The following is a 17,802-nucleotide window of genomic DNA, read 5'->3' as shown; positions in this document are numbered from 1 at the left end:
ATTGGTCATAACTTTTCTGTACCTCGTACTCCTCAACAAAATGGAGTAGTTGAGAGAAAGAATCGTACTTTGGAAGAAATGGCCCGCACTATGCTTTGTGAAAACTCTTTGCCAAAATATTTTTGGGCGGAAGCCGTTAATACCTCATGCTATATTTTGAATCGAGTTTTAATTAGGCCTATCCTCAAGAAAACTCCTTATGAGCTTTGGAATGGTAGAATACCCAACATTAATTACTTTCATGCCTTCGGTTGTAAATGTTATGTATTAAACAATGGAAAAGATAACTTGGGTAAATTTGATTCAAAATCGGATGAAGGCATCTTTATTGGTTACTCTCTTACTAGCAAAGCATATAGAATTTATAATAAGCGCACTAATCTTGTTGAAGAATCTATTCACGTTTCCTTTGATGAATCTAATCCTTGTGCTACTAAGGATGTTGTTGATAATGATGACTTAGAGATTACACATAAGATTCATGGCTTGACAATTCAAGAAAAAGTTGATGGTGATACTCAAGTAGAAAGCTCTCAAATCAAAGAAGATGAAGTTATTAATCAACCTCAAGATGCCATGGGAGACAACCAAGATCTTTCCAAGGATTGGAGATTCGTGCAAAACCATCCAAAGGACTTGATTCTTGGAGAAGTTTCGAAAGGGGTAACCACTCGCTCGTCTCATAGAAATTTTTGTGAAAATCAAGCTTTTGTTTCTCAAATTGAGCCTAAAAACTTTCCGGAAGCTCAAGATGATGAAAATTGGATTTTGGCCATGCAAGATGAGTTGAATCAATTTGAAAGGAATAAAGTTTGGGCATTAGTACCTAAGCCTCTTGATCACACTATTATAGGTACTAAATGGGTTTTTCGTAACAAGCTAGATGAATCCGGAAATATTGTTAGGAATAAAGCTAGACTTGTTGCTCAAGGTTATAATCAAGAAGAAGGTATTGATTTTGAAGAAACTTTTGCACCGGTAGCTAGATTAGAGGCTATTCGCATATTACTTGCCTTTGCATCTTTCAAAAATTTCAAGCTTTATCAAATGGATGTGAAAAGTGCATTTTTGAATGGGTTCATAAATGAGGAAGTTTATGTCAAACAACCTCCCGGCTTTGAAGATCATGTATACCCCGATCATGTTTTTAAACTCTCAAAAGCTTTATATGGTTTGAAGCAAGCACCACGTGCATGGTATGATAGACTTAGTTCATTCTTGCTTGACAATGGCTTTACTCGTGGAAAAATTGATACTACTCTTTTCATTAAAGCCAAAGGTAAAGATATGCTCATTATTCAAATATATGTTGATGATATTGTCTTTGGTGCCACTAATGATAATATGTGCAAAGAGTTTGCTAAGTGTATGCAAGGTGAATTTGAAATGAGTATGATGGGGGAGCTTAACTTCTTCCTCGGACTTCAAATCAAGCAAACTAATGAGGGGATCCTAATCAACCAAGCCAAGTATGCGAAAGAACTTATTAAGAAGTTTGGCATGGAAGGATCAAAGCCAACGAGCACACCAATGAGCACATCAACTAAGCTAGACAAAGATGAGAATGGTAAGGCCGTCAATGAAAAGATGTATCGAGGTATGATCGGCTCATTACTTTATCTCACTGCAAGTAGACCGGATATAATGTTTAGTGTTTGCATGTGTGCTAGATTTCAATCTTGTCCTAAAGAATGGCATTTAAAAGCTATTAAACGTATCTTTAAATATGTTGGCGGTTCTCATGACTTAGGATTGTTTTATCCACGTGGAGTTGCATTTGATTTAATTGGTTATTCGGATGCGGATTTTGGAGGTTTCAAAGTTGATCGTAAAAGTACAAGTGGGACTTGCCAATTTCTAGGGCACTCTCTAGTGTCTTGGCATAGCAAGAAACAAAATTCCGTAGTTCTATCTACCGCCGAGGCGGAATATGTAGCGGCCGGAAGTTGTTGTGCCCAAATATTGTGGATCAAACAACAAATGGAGGATTTCAATTTGCAATATGATCATATTCCTATTAAATGTGATAATACTAGTGCAATTAGCTTAACCAAGAATCCAATTCAACATTCTCGAACAAAACATATTGAGATTAGACATCATTTTATAAGAGATCATGTTCAAAAAGGGGATATTGAACTTAACTTTATTAGTACCGACAAGCAATTGGCGGACATTTTCACAAAACCCCTTGGTGAAGAACAATTTTGTTTCATTCGACGAGAACTCGGCATGTCTAATCATTTATGAAAAAGTTGTGTTCTTGATGTCAAAAATTTTTTTTGGATTCAATGTTGAGTTGATTGAATTCGTAAATATCATACTTGATGGAGAGTACAAATGATCTTGATAAAGAAATCACCCTCCAAACATTTTATCATATGTTTCATTTTCCTGTGTTTGGTATGAAGAAAATCAGTTTTATGGTCTTTAATGTTACTCCTCTTAAACGATTTCTGGACTTAACCTGCATTTGTCAGTCGGATGTCCAAGCGGATGTCCAACCGGACAACCGTGAGGTTGAGACTTATTCAAGCTTTTGCGTTGCTAACTCTGATTTATTAAGTCTGTTACACTTAGTTTGTATGAACTTCATGGCTTAGTGCTTAAATTGTCTCTTATATACTTCGCCGATATGAATTTCTTGTCTCTAAGCTTGCAGGGATAATCATTCTCGGTAATACCCCTCGCATTCTTTAAAAAGCTCTCTTTTAGGGGGAGCATGTATTAAGGGGACACAACAATAAACACCCGAACACAATTTTCTTCCCCTATTCTTATTCTTTTCGGCGCCACCCCTATCCTATCTCTATTCGGCGCCACCCCTATCCTATCTCTATTCGGCACCGCCCCTATCCTATCTCTATTCGGCGCCGCATCTCTATCCCTTATCCTCAAACACTTCTCGCATACTCTATAAATTCAACAACACTCTCTCTATCTCTTCATCTATCTATCTTTCCTTCTCTCTCGGCCTAAATCTCTCATCAAGCAATGGCAAACATACCGCAAGGGTTACCGTTTGAGTTTTACGAAAGAGATGCCGAACGAGCAGAGTTCAGGTTGTTTATCCAAACCATTTGGATGCAACTCTTTATCTTCATTCTGCTGTGTGCGTTACTTACCATGAGAATACCACCATGGTTCGGATGGAATGTAAATGTGGATACTCTGTGGTATTGGATTGGCATTATAGCTGCCGTTGTAGCAGCCATTATTCGAGAATACGAAAATCAAGGACGCCAAGCTCTCAATGAACGAAGATAAAGTGCTACAGGGCAAGAGCGGCATGGTGCTGGAACCATGGCCCTATTGTTTTTCTCTTTTTAGTTTTTTTTTATGATGTCACAGGGGGAGAAAAAGCCAAGTTTTAATTGATCTATCTTGCCATTTTGGGCAAATTTAAAAAATTGCTTGCTATGATCTGATGATTATTGCTATTACTCGTTGATCATAGATAACTGCTTTGGTGCATGTATTAAGGGGGAGATTGGCATAACTCCTACTTGAATAAAAACTATCATTTTGTGTCATCATCAAAAAGGGGGAGATTGTTGAAAAATGTATGCATTATAATTTGTGAAAATTTATATGCATCTCTATTAATTATTTTGATGATTAATTCAATGATATTTTTATTCGGCAAATACAAAATTATCGAAAAGTCGATTCCCGAATTAAATATTTTCGTGACCTTGAAATATAGCATAAAGTCTCTTGGATTCATGATTTATATTTACAAAGACTTTATTGAGCTCAATACATGCTTTAACGGTTTATTTAGATGAAATTGTGAGCCACAGGTTGACGAACCGGCTGACAAGCCGGCTGTCTGAACAGAAAGCTGTGACAACCGGACGACCACCCGGATGACCACTCTATCAAACGGCTAGTTTCAAACGGCTAGTTTCCAACGGCTAGTTTCAAACGGCTAGTTTCCAACGGCTAGTTTCCAACGGCTAGTTCCAACGGCTAGTTTCCAACGGCTAGGAAGCATATGGATGGCTATATAAGGCATCAAGAACTCATTAATGAGAACATACACAAGCTACAACATTCCATATTATTGCAAGAGCAAATTCTCAAAAGATCAAAGCCAAAAATTCTCATTGTTCTTCCACTTTCATATTATTCTTGAGAGAAAATTTGTACAAGTCGTGAGCGATAATTTTCATACCTTCTTCACATACTTGTATTTCCTAAGTGAGTGTTTGAGTCAAACACTTGAAAGCTTAGAAGACCAAATTCGGGTTGGAATTTGGGTGTTATTGTTTTTGAGAAGTTTTCGGAGAAAATTCTTGCGGTTGTGCTAGCTCCTCGGGAAAGCTAGAAGCATTCGGTTCTTGTAAGCACCCGCAAGACTTACAAGTTGTAATCTTTTAAAGATTAGTCTAACCTTCAAGTAATTGCTTGAGGAGAAGTGGAGTAGGGCCGGACCGTGGACAAATCCGGACCGAACCACTATAAACGGGTTCTATCTCTCTATCTCTCTATTTTGATTGCATACTTATTGTTTGCATATATTGTTAGAGATAAATTTTTATTGGTAATTATTACTAGCAATCCTATTCACCCCCCCTCTAGGTTGCATAATTTGGGTAACAGTTGTGTTTTTGGTGTATGGAGCACTGAGTTTTTGTGTTTTGAGCATGTGAATTAATGGTTAATTGTGTTTTTTGTGTATTGAGCATGTGAATTATACTGCTAATTAACGGTTAAAATTAGGGTTTGAAAATTGAAACACTGGTAATTAACAATTAAAATTAGGATTTGGGGCTAAAAACACTTCTAATTAACAATTAAAATTAGGGTTTGGGATTGAAAACACAATTAACAATTGAAAATTATTAGTGTTTTTAAGGAAGTAAATATATAAATTGTACAAAAAATAAAAATAAAAGGGAGGGAAAATGCGGACAGAGAGAGATGAAAGGGTATTTTTGAAAAAATATATATAACTAGTACCTAGTTATTATTATTATTTTTATCCGAACTAGTACCTAGTTAGAGCATCCACAATGTAATAATCAAAACTAAAAAGTTGCTAAAGTTAGCAATGTTTGCTCAAAAAAGTGCTCATATTGTAATAACCAAACTTAGCAACCTCTTAGCAACTCATCAAATTTTGACCTTTAAATAACCAAACTTAACAACTTTTACCAGTAACCAAAACTCAATAACCAAACCCAATAACCAAATTCAAAACTAAAAAATTAAAAAACACCTTACAGAATCGTCTCATCGAGACGAATAATTTGGTGTGGTCGGGTGTGCGATTGGAGCTCGTTTGCAATTGGATATAGATGCATTGCGTATTGGGGGGGGGGTTATAGGGATACAAAAATAGCCAATGTGGAGATCAAGTTTGTTAGGTTTAATTATGAACTAAATGGATAATCAAATGCTGACGTGACACATTTTAGTTATCGATTTTGATTATTCCCATTGCGGATGCTCTTAGATACCTAGTTAGATATGCATTCTTGTTTGACTTGTGGGCTGAAATTTGGAGGGAAGAAGTCCACTCCCACATGACCGTCAGGGAAGAACCCCGTTTCTTAACCCCGTTTCTCATCCTTATCATCCTTATCGTAGACCCCAAGCCCGGCCCGCCTGGGCTAAGGTTATCTTCTGGCATAACCTGTAAAAACTCAACACATCTCAGCGCGTGGACCCATTGTGATATCTCAAAGACAAAAGACACATCCTCAATATCCATTATTTACTAGTACCGTAATCTGATTTGTTTCCTTAACGACTAAGGAAAAATTCGGTTGATATTTTGACATAAATGTATATGTTTTCTTTTGGTGTAATGCAGGGTGTCCAGGTCAGATTAGATTGCACGCATTTCAGACTAATCCTTATGGTATCTCCTATAGCCGTTTCACATGCTTACGCGTGGAATGAGGTGGCCCCAAGAGTTGTTGGCTTTATTTGGTTTCCATCTTTCGATATTTTAGTTTTGATAGTGAATGTAGTAAGAAATATGATAATAATTAAAGGGAAAAATAATGAGTAAAAAGAGATAAAAGAAGAAATGAAAATAATAATTAAAAAAATAAGATAATAATTTTAAAAAATTAAGATAATAATTAAAAAATAAAAACAAAACAAAGTTAAAATGAAAAATGAACAAAGCCTTTGCTTCCGGGCCAACTTTGCACGCACCTCGAATTAGTCCTGCAGCTGCTCCAAGAGCCGTTTCACACTCTTAGGCCCAAGAGTTGTCGGCAATAAAAATTCCCTTGAGATATATGTTATGGTGTATATATACACTCCCCGACCTCCATTCATTCATCACTTCATTCATAATTGATCTCCGCTTTCTCTCACCGGCAAGAAAATGGAACAAGAAAACAAAATGGAGGAGGAGCCTTTGCTCACAGGTACGTCGCATTTTCAGTTCACACGCTTGATTCTTTTTTTCCTATCTCCCCAATACGTTTCTTTCATTCGTGATTAATCTGTTGGGTGTCCAATTATGAGTGAATTTTGGGAATTTTGATTTTGAAGCAGGGAAGAGCGAGGAGAAAGGGAGACTCGAGAGGCTGAGTTCGTATCAGTACCTGGGGAGGTCAGGTTCCGTAATTCCGGCGACTTCTCTGGCCGGAACCGAAGTCAGCGTCGACGAGATTCGATCTGCTGCTGCTACTGCTACTTCTTCCGATCGATACTACCCTCCTTCTCTTCACGCCCCCTTGATCAGCTCCCCTGAACCTGATCCTAATGGTAAATCCCTAATTCAATTCGATCCCAATGCTATACAATGTATTCGATATGTATGAGCGCAGTCATAGATACACTTAAACAGGATTAGGTTAAAAACTCTGCAGCCCTGCAAAGCTTTATCAAATCCTTTGGGGCCGGTCCATATGGAGCATTTGCTCCGGCTTCAAGTGGGCTCCTTGCTAGCGGACGGTGGATTTATGATCCCACGATGGGGCCTTGCTACTCGACGGTGGGCTTATGATCCCACGATTAGTCGAGGTGCGCCTAAGTTGGCGGGCATACCTAACCAAACCAAACCGAGCCTTGTCCCAATCAATTGGAGTCGGCTACATGAATCATGTTTTTCCACTGAGCTCTGTCTAGGCCTACATGTTCACTTAGATTTAGTAAGCTCATGTCCTTCTATATCAAGGCATCCAAAGATAGTTTAGTCCACCTCTTCCCCTAGCCCGACTATCCACTACTATCATGTCACTCTTCTTGACTACTGCGTTCGCAGGTCTATAGTAAATATGTCCCTAATCTATTTCCTGGCTATCAAAAAAAAAAAAAAAGGACTTGCTCACTGCAAAACCCATAAGGAAGTTCTAATTTTTCCCCTTTACAGTTTTATGATGGGGCTCCTACATTGCTAGGAAACTAGAGAGTTATGTTAATAGGTTTCACGGAGCTGGGGAGTTTCTGTTTAAGTCATGAAAGATCTATAAGTCTATAAAGTATGATACTGATGAGCTGGAACAAGAGAAGTAAGATATGGATGTGGTTGTGCTTTCGTATTCTAGCGAAACAAAAGAAAGAAGGGAATTATGAAGGTGTTTTTCAACTTGCTTGTAATTTGCATCTTGCGGTTATGTTCGCATTGCTCTGCCGATAACCTGTTGGAAAAGTAATTATCAAGAACCTAGCTTTCATTCATAGTCTTAACATGCCTTTAATTAGACTAAAAAACTAAGTGACAAACCTAAACAAACTAAGGAAACATGCATAAGCAGCATAACAAGAAACTGACCTGCTTCTTTTTTGCTTGAGCTGGATTAACCTTTAGGTCAATCAAGGATAGTGTGTGGCATAGCTTAGTTAGACATGGAAGTCATAAATGAAATTTTAGCCAATTTTGACTTGTGAAGTAGTTTTCCTGCATTGTATAGTTGGTAAGGCCACCAGGTTTTACATGAATAATTTGGAAGTGGTCTGATTCATGCTGCTAGCTTTCACAATGTCATCTTTTGTTTAGTTTCAAAAATTTCAGTATGTGTTTATGATTAGAATGCATGATGATCAACTTGGGCTACTGCATAGCTTCATTGTTTGCTTCCCTGCAATTACCATTTTTTATTGAGCCGTATGGCTGATGAAATGCAATCCACATCTTGCAGAGAAAAATATCGTTTATGAGGGTGGATACGGTGGAACTAATGAATTTCAGAGGTGAGGTTCAGGAACATTCCTTTTCCAAGGAATTATTCAGTGGTTAATTGGATTCATAGCTTCTTTTTTTTGTTTGGTGACTTTGAGTTATAACATGATCATGCAGTTTATTTCTTGTGGCTATTTTCTGCTTAACATTGCACATATGTTGCTTTAGCCAAATGAAAGATACAAGGCAGACTATGCTAGGTGTCTTGCATATCCGTTTTGCTTTTATGATGGTGGTCACTTAGCTCTACAATCACACAGAATAATGGTAAGAAAAAAGAAAGAAAGAAAGAAAGAAGTACATGGCTGTGTCATGGAGATTTAGTGGAATTGCTTAGTTGGAGTTTTCGAAAAACTGTAAATGGACTGATTCTGGCATGTATCTATCTTTGGCTTGCTTATGAATGATGGGCCTGCCTGCTGTATGGGATTGCATTTACAGTTTAGTGGCTTTAGCCATTAATTTTCTTGCACCAGTTTATCTAGCTGCATCAACATTTGATTCTTGACCTATTTGTGTAGGCAAATACTGGATGAGGTTGAAATACGAGAATTGCTTATTGATCATGTTGGCCATCGTTGCTGTTGGGGAAGTCGTCCAGCTCGAACCTGGAAAATTCAGGCAGTGGAAGACTGCAATGTCTATGTTGGAACTTTAGAGACTTTTATTGAGGAGAGGGAAATAGTTACGGAAATAGAGCCATTCCTTGGTGGCAACGTTGACGGAAAGGATAAGGGTCCAGAACTTGCAATCTGGGAATTGGATTTAAGGTCTGAATTCCCTGTTTTATTTACACCTCACAAAGACTCGCGATCCAAGATTCCTCATTCTGAAGCTATTGAGAAATGCTCAGGTAAGGGTTAACTCTTAAGCAATATTGGGCTTTCTACAGTTAGGTTGATGGAATTTTGACGTTTTGACATTCGTTTAAGCCATATTCCTACTGCCACTAATTGTAGAAACTTTGAGTCCAATCCAAAATCTTAAGCTATTAGGTGGAGATGTGACCCTCATGTATATTGAGCGACCATGAATGCAATACACAAGCAGTGTGAGACTATGTTCTAACATCCCCCAAGTTTAGCTCTCAAGTTCAAAACCCCCGGGTGCCCTCTTATGGGGCCAGTCTAAGCAGAGATTTGCTCCGGCTTTACATGGCCTCCTGCTTAGTGGTTGGTGGGATTGGCCCAGGGATTAGTTGAGGTGCACGTATGCTGGCCCGGACATCGTGACTCGTGAGATATCAATAGAAAAAAATCATCATAGGATGTGGTGTTTTTCCTCCAAAGTGGGGGACTAGTTGTGCCCTGCTCTGATAGCATATAGAACCATTGAATCCAACCCAAAAAGCTTAAGCTATTAGGTGGAGAGATCCCTCATGTACATTAAGCGATCACCCATTCCATACCCTAGCAATACGAAACTATGTTCACTTTGGTTATCTTTGTCAGTATTCTTATCATACTAAAAGCCGTAACATGCATTTTCTTCTTATGAGTACACGTGTTTATATTACAGCAGTCAGGATTGTAGATTCCTGATGCGGCCTTAGCTTGTTTGTAGGTTGTACAGGACGAGGGAATATTGTATGTTCCACTTGCAATGCAGATCAAGAACCTGGATTTTACAAGGAAAATCAGATGTTGCAGTGTCCTGCCTGTTATGGGAGGGGTCTGCTTGCTCATAAGGATGGATCTGATTCAATGTGAGCTTTTAATTTTCCATAGAGCTATTAATTACCTTATTCATGAATGTGGAAGCAATCTCTTATTCATGAATCAGTTGCTTCTTGGTCGACAATAGAGCCTGATTAGTAGTTAGATCTTAAGATCATGTTGATGTCTGAATCAGGTGTAACATAATTTATTGGATGGTTTTGTCCCTGCAGATGTGTGAAGTGTGATGGCAAGGGAAAGATCCCATGTGCAACCTGTGGATCTCGTGGTTTGATTAAATGTCAGACATGTAAAGGCAGTGGTTCTCTCTTGAAACGCAATATCGCCATAGTTAAATGGTATGTATGCTTTGTTTTCTGATGAAACAGTACCTGCATGGCCATAAAGCAGGAAAAGCCATCAAGTAAACCAAATTTCAGGAATGACCCTAAAACTTCAAACCTCAACAACCCAAAAGAAAATGACGAGATGAAAGGAAATAGAGATGAGCTTCAATAGATCAACTTCCACATGTTCGGTAAATAGTGACTGTTGCAGAATTTGTCTATATCCTTTTCTCTTATCTTGGCTAAAATTCTCGGGGAGTGACATTAAATTCTTTTAACTGATTTGTCAAGTAATATAATCCTTCAGATTTGTCCTTTTCCTTAAGAGTCATCAGGAAAAACTTAAGTTAAACTGGAGTTTGGCCTTGGGCACTTCCTTGCTAGAGGCCCAAATTGCGATTGGCTGGAGTGTGAAAAATGGCATGCCTCCTCATGTTGACAGAGTAAATAGTGGGTTGGCCAGATTTTGGTTCAGACTGTTTACTGCATTACCTACATATCATTATATGCTGGGTGTTGTGGGGTTCCATGTGTCGCAAATTCAAACCTAGTTTCTGCACATGACACTATTAGATTGTTAACCACCATCTCATCTAGAAGCTTAAGCCCTCAAAGAAAGGGTAACTTTTTTATTTATACCCTTAACATTCCCCCTTGTGTAGTTAGGTTCTCCTCCATAAACGGGTTAAACATGTGCAAGTATTTCATCATCAGGTTGGTGGTTAGATTTGAACACAGTATATATTGCTTGCTCTGATACTGTATTAGATTGTTATTCGCCATCTCATCTAGAAGCTTAAGCTGTTAGAAAAAGGGGTAACTTTATTATTTATATACCTAACAAATTGGCAACCCTCCCCCCATGAGTTGCCTGCTTCACCATAGTAGGTGTATTATGACCCTGTTGGTATTGTTCGGTTTCTTCTCTTATAAGCCAACCTAAGCCTCACGGCCTATTTTGGAGGTCTAATGTTTCTGATGAGAGTAAAAATAAATAGCCGGCTCATTGCACTATCCTCTTTATAGTTGATTTCCTCTGCATCTTTGCCTATGGGACGTATTGGTTCTAATATTCTGGTTCCTTAGCAACAAATAACAATATGCTATCACATATCGCAGCCACTAACCTACCCTATGTTGTCTTTCGAGAATTCCTTCAGTCAAGGCCTGAGAGTTTTCTTCCTTTGGTGAGGACAGTACAAATTATTGTTGGTGCCTTATTTCCAGTTGTATATATTTATGCATGTGCAGATATATATCTCTTATCTGTATATTCCTATCGATGATTCGATATCATACCTTGGTTTAAGGATCTAATTCATTTTCCCCCTTTCCAGGAAGACTATCGCTACTCGAAAAGTAAGTGCAACTAGTGGAGCTGCCTCAGTTCCAGACGATGTGTTCCACAGAGCCAAAGGGGTCCAGTTATGCAACACTCAAGCCTATCAGTGTACTCCCGCCTTTTTTGCAGATTCATTCTTCCTAAACAAGTTCTCCTCCGAAGTACTTGCCGAAAGGTCCCCAGTGCCACCTACTGCCCGCGTGATATGCGAGAGGCATACAATCTCTGTTGTCCCGGTGACTCGTGTCACTATGGTTGATCGTAAACGGCCTTTCAGTTTCTATATCATTGGTTTTAGCAGAGAGGTATACTTGAAGGAGTACTACCCAGCTAGGTTTTGCTGGGGACTCTGCCCTTGTTTGGATTGGTTGAAAATATAATTGATCGGCTTTTCCATCTCCAAGTCGAGGAGTATTAGAGAGTTACGCAATGGCACCGAATTAGCTCTGGTGATTTATCGGCAGCCACAGTTTTCTTTCTTATGAAGTCCTCCAGTATAATTCGTTTCAGGCTTCTGCTTGTTTTTGTACCGTTTGGTGGAAAAATTGGTTCCTGTTTTACATTTTCCTCAGCTTTGGTGGAATAAAATAATCTTGCTTGCTTGTTTTAAGGCTCTTTTTAGGAATTGGGGTCATGCGTGTTGGGCCCATTTAGGCCGTCTGTGCTCGGTAATGGTCGGTTTTTTTTCAGAGAACGAGGCCAGATATGTCACTACATTTTCTAGTAAAAAATGGGACAGGGATCAGAAGATCGGGTCACTTTCATTCATACGACACAATTGACAATGCTAGAAAAATTAACATATACTACTTCGATAATTCGGCCTTTTAATCGGGGTCCTCAAATAATTAAAAATAGATTCTGAGTTAGAAAAATTCCAATAATGAGAAAAGTTCATTGTTGCTTCTGTCGCATGGCAAAATATGGCTATCAATGCACCTATATTGAGCCGATAATTCGGCCTTTTTACTCGGCACAAATGCTTAAAAATAGATTACGAGTTTAAAAAATTCCAATCATGAGAAACTCATTGTTGCTTGTATCATATAGATAGTAGCAAAATATGGCTGCAGGTATCTTGAGCAAGTCCGCTGGAATGTTGAATCCCTTGCCATTGTCAAAATTTAACTAAAAAGATGGAAAATGTATTTTCCACGGATAGTTAAATTTAAGGCCAAATTTTGACAAAATTTGACAAGAAGTTTAGCTTTAAGCCTTTAACCAATCTTACCACCTCACCCATCCCATCTAATTATCGTCTCTGCTCTCATCCTTGAGGAGAAAAAAATTGAAAAATCAAAATTATGGGAAAATAGTCCAAATGAGTGCAATAACATTATTCTTGAAATTTTTACAGCAAGCCCACCATTGCTATATTGGCTGTTGAAATCATAGTTTGCTATGATTATTGGCGAAATTCAAGTTCACTCGTCAATTCCAGAAGTTCAGCTTTTTGAGCTTTTTTTTTTTTTTTAAATTGGTTTTTTGTCATAATTTTTTATTTTACCATTAATTTCTGTCGTCGAAACGAATCAATAAACCACGAAAATTTGGTGCAAAATTAATAAACTCAAAAGACTTTAAATAAAGACCCCCAAAAAAAAGCCAAAAATCCAAGTGGTTTTTTATTTTATTTTAAAAATGGAGAAACTTTTATGTATACCGGGGATATCCCCTCGGGTCTGTTTCACATATTCTGGCCATTTTCCGATCACATTTTGATGATCGGCTCCGTTCATTTTTGTAGAATTCGGCAAGAACCTTAATCATACCAAAAATTATGTTCATCGAACTTTAGTAGGTACATGATTAGCACACGTGAAAATTGAAGAAAACCAAAACTGGGTTAAAAAACACACCGAATCGGAACCCTTTTTTTTTTTTTTGCGATTTTCAAGTGTGCTGATCATGTATCAAATAAAGTCCAATAAACACGATTTTTCGTATGGATAAGGTTCTCACCAAACTCTATAAAATGAATGGAGCAAATAATCAAAATGTTATGGATAAGATTCAACCGGATTGTAAATCGAAACACTTAAATAATATTAAATAAATAAAAATGAAAAAAGGAGTATAAAGATTATTTAGTAAATAACAGAGAAATATGAGAAAATGGGTTATTGTATTTCTGGGGGTATTTTCGAAAAGCAGGGAGTGGGGCCGGGGGTGTGTGTGTGTCAGGAGGGGTGCGAGAAGAGAATTACGAGGGAATACCATAAAAGTTTCTCTTAAAAATGACCCATATATCTCAACATGTTTTGCCTATATATATGAAGAGAAAGAGAGAGAGAGAGACGCCACACAACTCTACCACCACTCCACCACCTTAAACACAAAGCAGCTGCTCTCTCTCTCTCTCTGTTGTTTGACCGACGGCCAATGTCAAATGGTGGCGCCACCACCACCTCCTCATGCACCGGCAATCCCAGACACCAGGGGCCCGCCACCCACCGCCGCGTTCCAGATTTAGACAACAGCAAATGGGCCAGTCACGGCTGCGTCCGTCATTTTCTGTTCTTGCCGAAAAAGGGCACGAAGATAAATGACTCCGTTCTCTGCGCACGCACGACAGGCTGTCAATGGCTGGTTTCGGGGAGGAAACTGGGCCGTTCGATTTTCGCGGCGTTGATGATGGTGGTGGTGTTTTCTGTTAACGTTCTTTTAATGGTGGAAAGTGGTTGGGAGAGGAGAGACGAGTCTGTTATGCCCAAACGGGTATTGGAAAACTACCCAGTAAGTATTTTCTCCAAACTTGTCTTTGCGTGCTTTTGCCTTTCTGTTAGGAAACGGAGGGAATAAATGGAAATTAGGGAAACCTCTGTTTAACATGACACAAACACGACAAGGAGTTAAAAGGATTCTAGTCGACCATTTTGACTACACAAACACGACAAGAAGTTAAGAGGGTTCGAGTCGACCATTTTGACACGAACATGAAAAGACAATGAAAAGACAAGACCTGTCAACATGAAAAAAACCCACAGTAAATGGGATGTGTACTTGCTACTGAAAGAAGAAGAAACACAAATAGTAATAATCTTGGACTTTTTTAGCATAGAAAAGTAGAACTGTGATTAGGAAATTCAATATTCAATCGGCTTTGATCTTGCAAAAACATTCTATAATGGCTTGTATAATATGCATGTCTTGCCCATGATTACATTGATATTCCTATACAAGTTGATAGAGTATTAGTATTTTGGAAAATCAAACCTCCTATTTATGAGGAAATTCAAACGAAATCTTATCGAGTTACGAGAGTCTAACCTGTATTAAACCCCAAGGGATTTGACCAAGTGGTTGTGAGAAAACAGTAAGTAATCTTCTATAAGGTCACATGTTTCATTCCCACGAAGGCTAAACATTCCAAACTTTGGGGCCATTGGGGGTTATGCTCAGTCGTTACCTTCAGGATCCCGGAATTAGTTGAGGTGCGCGTAAACTGGCCCGGACATCAGCTTATAAAAAAAAGAGAGGAAAGAAGTAAAATTTTGTATGTTATACTTTTCCAGTCAGCCTAGCTAGCCTTTGCATCTTGCTTTTGTTTACAGAGGCCGGAAATCTGGACGAAACCAATCAACGATAGCTACTATCAGTGCATTGCTCGGCCGAAGACTCAAATAAGTATGCTCCGCAGTTATCCATTTCCCCCTTCGTCAATGATAATTCTCATTAAGATCGATCATTATTTGATCTACGCGTTCAAAATTTTCATATAGGGACGGGTTCTGGAACCAATGGCTATATCTTAGTTCACGCCAATGGCGGGTTGAATCAAATGAGAATCGGGGTAAGCTTCAATATCAGCTCAAATGACATGTTCAGTCATGTTCTTAAACTCTTTGTTGATGATGCATTTCCAGATATGCGATATGGTTACCGTTGCAAAGATCATGAATGCCACACTGGTTCTTCCTTCTCTTGATCATGAATCTTTTTGGAGAGACCCAAGGTACCTTACATTACCCCTAGCTATCCTTTTGTTTTGCTGAGATTTCGATCTCTATTCGTTCTCGATGTATCGTTTGATAAATTTCCGATACTTTGTATGCGCAGTGATTTTAAGGATATTTTCGATTGGAAGCAATTTGTTGAGGTTTTAAAAGAAGATATAGACATAGTTGAATCATTGCCGCTTAGCCACGATGCGATCAAGCCCCTTCTAGTTACCCCTATTTCTTGGTCCCAGGTCTAGAATTTATCGTCCATAGCACATCGATCAATTTCAACTCTCTTTTGGGCCTGTCTCGATCTTAATTAGATGGTTTTATCATGTGCAGGCTAGTTACTACAGCGGAGAGATGCTTCAGTTGCTGAAACAACACAAGGTGATCAAGTTCACTCACACCAATTCACGACTTGCGAACAATGGCCTCGCGACAACCTTACAAAGGCTCAGATGTCGCGCCAGCTATGATGCGCTAAGATACACATCCGAGATTGAGGAGCTTGGACACAAATTGGTAGATAGACTAAGGAATGAGAACCAGCCACATGTTGCCCTCCACTTAAGGTACCTAGCTACCCGACAGCCGATTTGGTTTGTGTGAATTGGTGAGAAATAGAAAGAAATGTGAACAGAGAACTCAGTGGTTTATAAATTAGATGAGAAAAGGTAGAAAATGGTGGGAATGGGCCGGGAGTGAAAGAGAACTTAGCGAACGTACGCTCTTATTTTGCCAGATAAGTTTCTTAGAAGATATGGTGAGATTTGGTGATAAAAGGAATACGGTTAGATGTTTAGTCTTTATAGTAGTTAGATAGAATTCTCACACATCTGTACCACACATGATCTTCTACTTCTTTACTGATCGATAAATCTGAATGGCCGAGAGGTAAATCACTTGTTTCTTTTCTTTCCTAATCTCGTTCCTAAACATAGTTAATGGATCGTTACTAATTGATTGATTGATCGAGCGACTCAGTAGATCGATCTTGTTTGCAGATATGAGAAAGACATGCTTGCATTCACCGGCTGCAGCCACAATCTCACTGCATCAGAAGCGGAGGAGCTCCGTACTATGAGATACAATGTCACGCACTGGAAAGAAAAGGAGATAGACAGCAAAGAACGACGGCTCCAAGGGAGATGCCCTATGATCCCAAGGGAGGCAGCCTTATTCCTCAAGGCCATGGGGTATCCATCCTCCACAACGATATACATTGTTGCTGGGGAAATTTATGGCAGTACTATCATGGATGCATTCCGTTCGGAATACCCAAACATTTTCTCCCATTCCACGCTTGCAACAAAAGAAGAGCTTGAGCCATTCAAGCAGTACCAGAATCGACTTGCTGCCTTAGATTACATCGTAGCACTCGAAAGTGATGTTTTCCTTTACACATATGATGGCAATATGGCAAAGGCGGTTCAAGGGCACCGGAGGTTCGAAGGATTCCGGAAGACTATTAACCCCGACAGGTACATTCTCTTACTGCCCATTTGGTTTGAGGGATTTTCTGACTTGTTTGGATTGTAAGAAATGGAAGGTAATGAAGAGAAATAGTAAATCATATACTGCATTCTATTAATTTCTTCCCAAAAGTGATGTTATATGGTGAGAAACACCAATTATTTCTTTTCTTTTCTTTTCTCACCTGCATTCCAAACTAATTGCCTCCTCTTAGGCCTTGTTTTCCTAGCAGTACTTAATCAAGTTCTGAGCTAATTCACAAAATGTGTGTGTTTTTTTTTTTTTTTTTTGCCATTTCAGACAACTTTTGGTTAGATTGATTGATCAGCTGGATGATGGTACTATATCTTGGGAAGAGCTCTCTTCGGAGGTTAAGAAGTGGCACTCGGATAGGCTTGGAGAACCATATCTTAGGATGCCCGGTGAATCACCAAGACTAGAGGAGAATTTTTACGCAAACCCTTTTCCGGGTTGTGTTTGCAATAGATCTCAGGACGGAAGAATCAGCGACGCTAGGCTCCACTGGATCGACCAAGTCTAAGAGCTGCTTCACAAAGATATGTTTCCTACTTTTCCCCCGGTGAGGTGTAGATGAAGCGCATTGCTTCGAACGTGTTTAAAATATGGGAACGGGTTATTCACCATTCAAGAGATAATAGCGGGCAAATAGGGGCCCAGGAACGCCGCCAGGAGATCATTGTGATTTTTTTCAGACGCGAGTTTGAGTTTTGATGTAGATATTAGGAAAGAGAAAAGAAGGTATAGATTGGCAAATGCACACAGATGAAATACAAGACACAACTGATTTTCTGGAATTGTTTACTTAGTTCTTTGTTTGTTAAGGCTACATATGGATGTACTTTGTTTGTTAAGGCTACATATGGATGTACTA

The 17,802-nt window shown here is 38.9% G+C and overlaps 2 protein-coding genes across 3 annotated transcripts; both read left to right on the top strand.

Annotated features, from left to right (window-relative positions):
* The first annotated feature begins 6,208 nt into the window (after positions 1-6,208).
* On the top strand, positions 6,209-12,103 carry LOC131326762 (uncharacterized). 2 transcript variants are annotated; one of them, XM_058359637.1, is made up of 7 exons: positions 6,209-6,389; positions 6,520-6,732; positions 8,109-8,160; positions 8,671-9,002; positions 9,713-9,854; positions 10,038-10,163; positions 11,489-12,103. In XM_058359637.1, exons 1-7 carry the CDS (start codon positions 6,347-6,349, stop codon positions 11,871-11,873), a joined length of 1,293 nt encoding a protein of 430 aa, XP_058215620.1. In that variant the 5' UTR covers positions 6,209-6,346; the 3' UTR covers positions 11,874-12,103. The 2 variants fall into 2 exon arrangements, with proteins under 2 accessions (XP_058215620.1, XP_058215619.1); XM_058359636.1 differs by having other exon boundaries at positions 6,214-6,389; positions 6,517-6,732.
* Positions 12,104-13,875: 1,772 nt separating this feature from the next.
* On the top strand, positions 13,876-17,559 carry LOC131327902 (O-fucosyltransferase 19-like). Its single transcript, XM_058361023.1, has 8 exons — positions 13,876-14,229; positions 15,048-15,120; positions 15,216-15,286; positions 15,360-15,448; positions 15,553-15,685; positions 15,777-16,009; positions 16,442-16,918; positions 17,211-17,559. The coding sequence occupies exons 1-8, from the start codon at positions 13,876-13,878 to the stop codon at positions 17,449-17,451; spliced, it is 1,671 nt and encodes a 556-aa protein (XP_058217006.1). The 3' UTR covers positions 17,452-17,559.
* The last annotated feature ends 243 nt before the right edge of the window (positions 17,560-17,802 follow it).

This window comes from Rhododendron vialii, chromosome 5a (assembly GCF_030253575.1).
Source record: "Rhododendron vialii isolate Sample 1 chromosome 5a, ASM3025357v1".
Lineage (NCBI taxonomy): Eukaryota > Viridiplantae > Streptophyta > Magnoliopsida > Ericales > Ericaceae > Rhododendron > Rhododendron vialii.
Note: the sequence above shows the minus strand (reverse complement) of the source record. Positions and strands in the feature narration are given on the sequence as shown.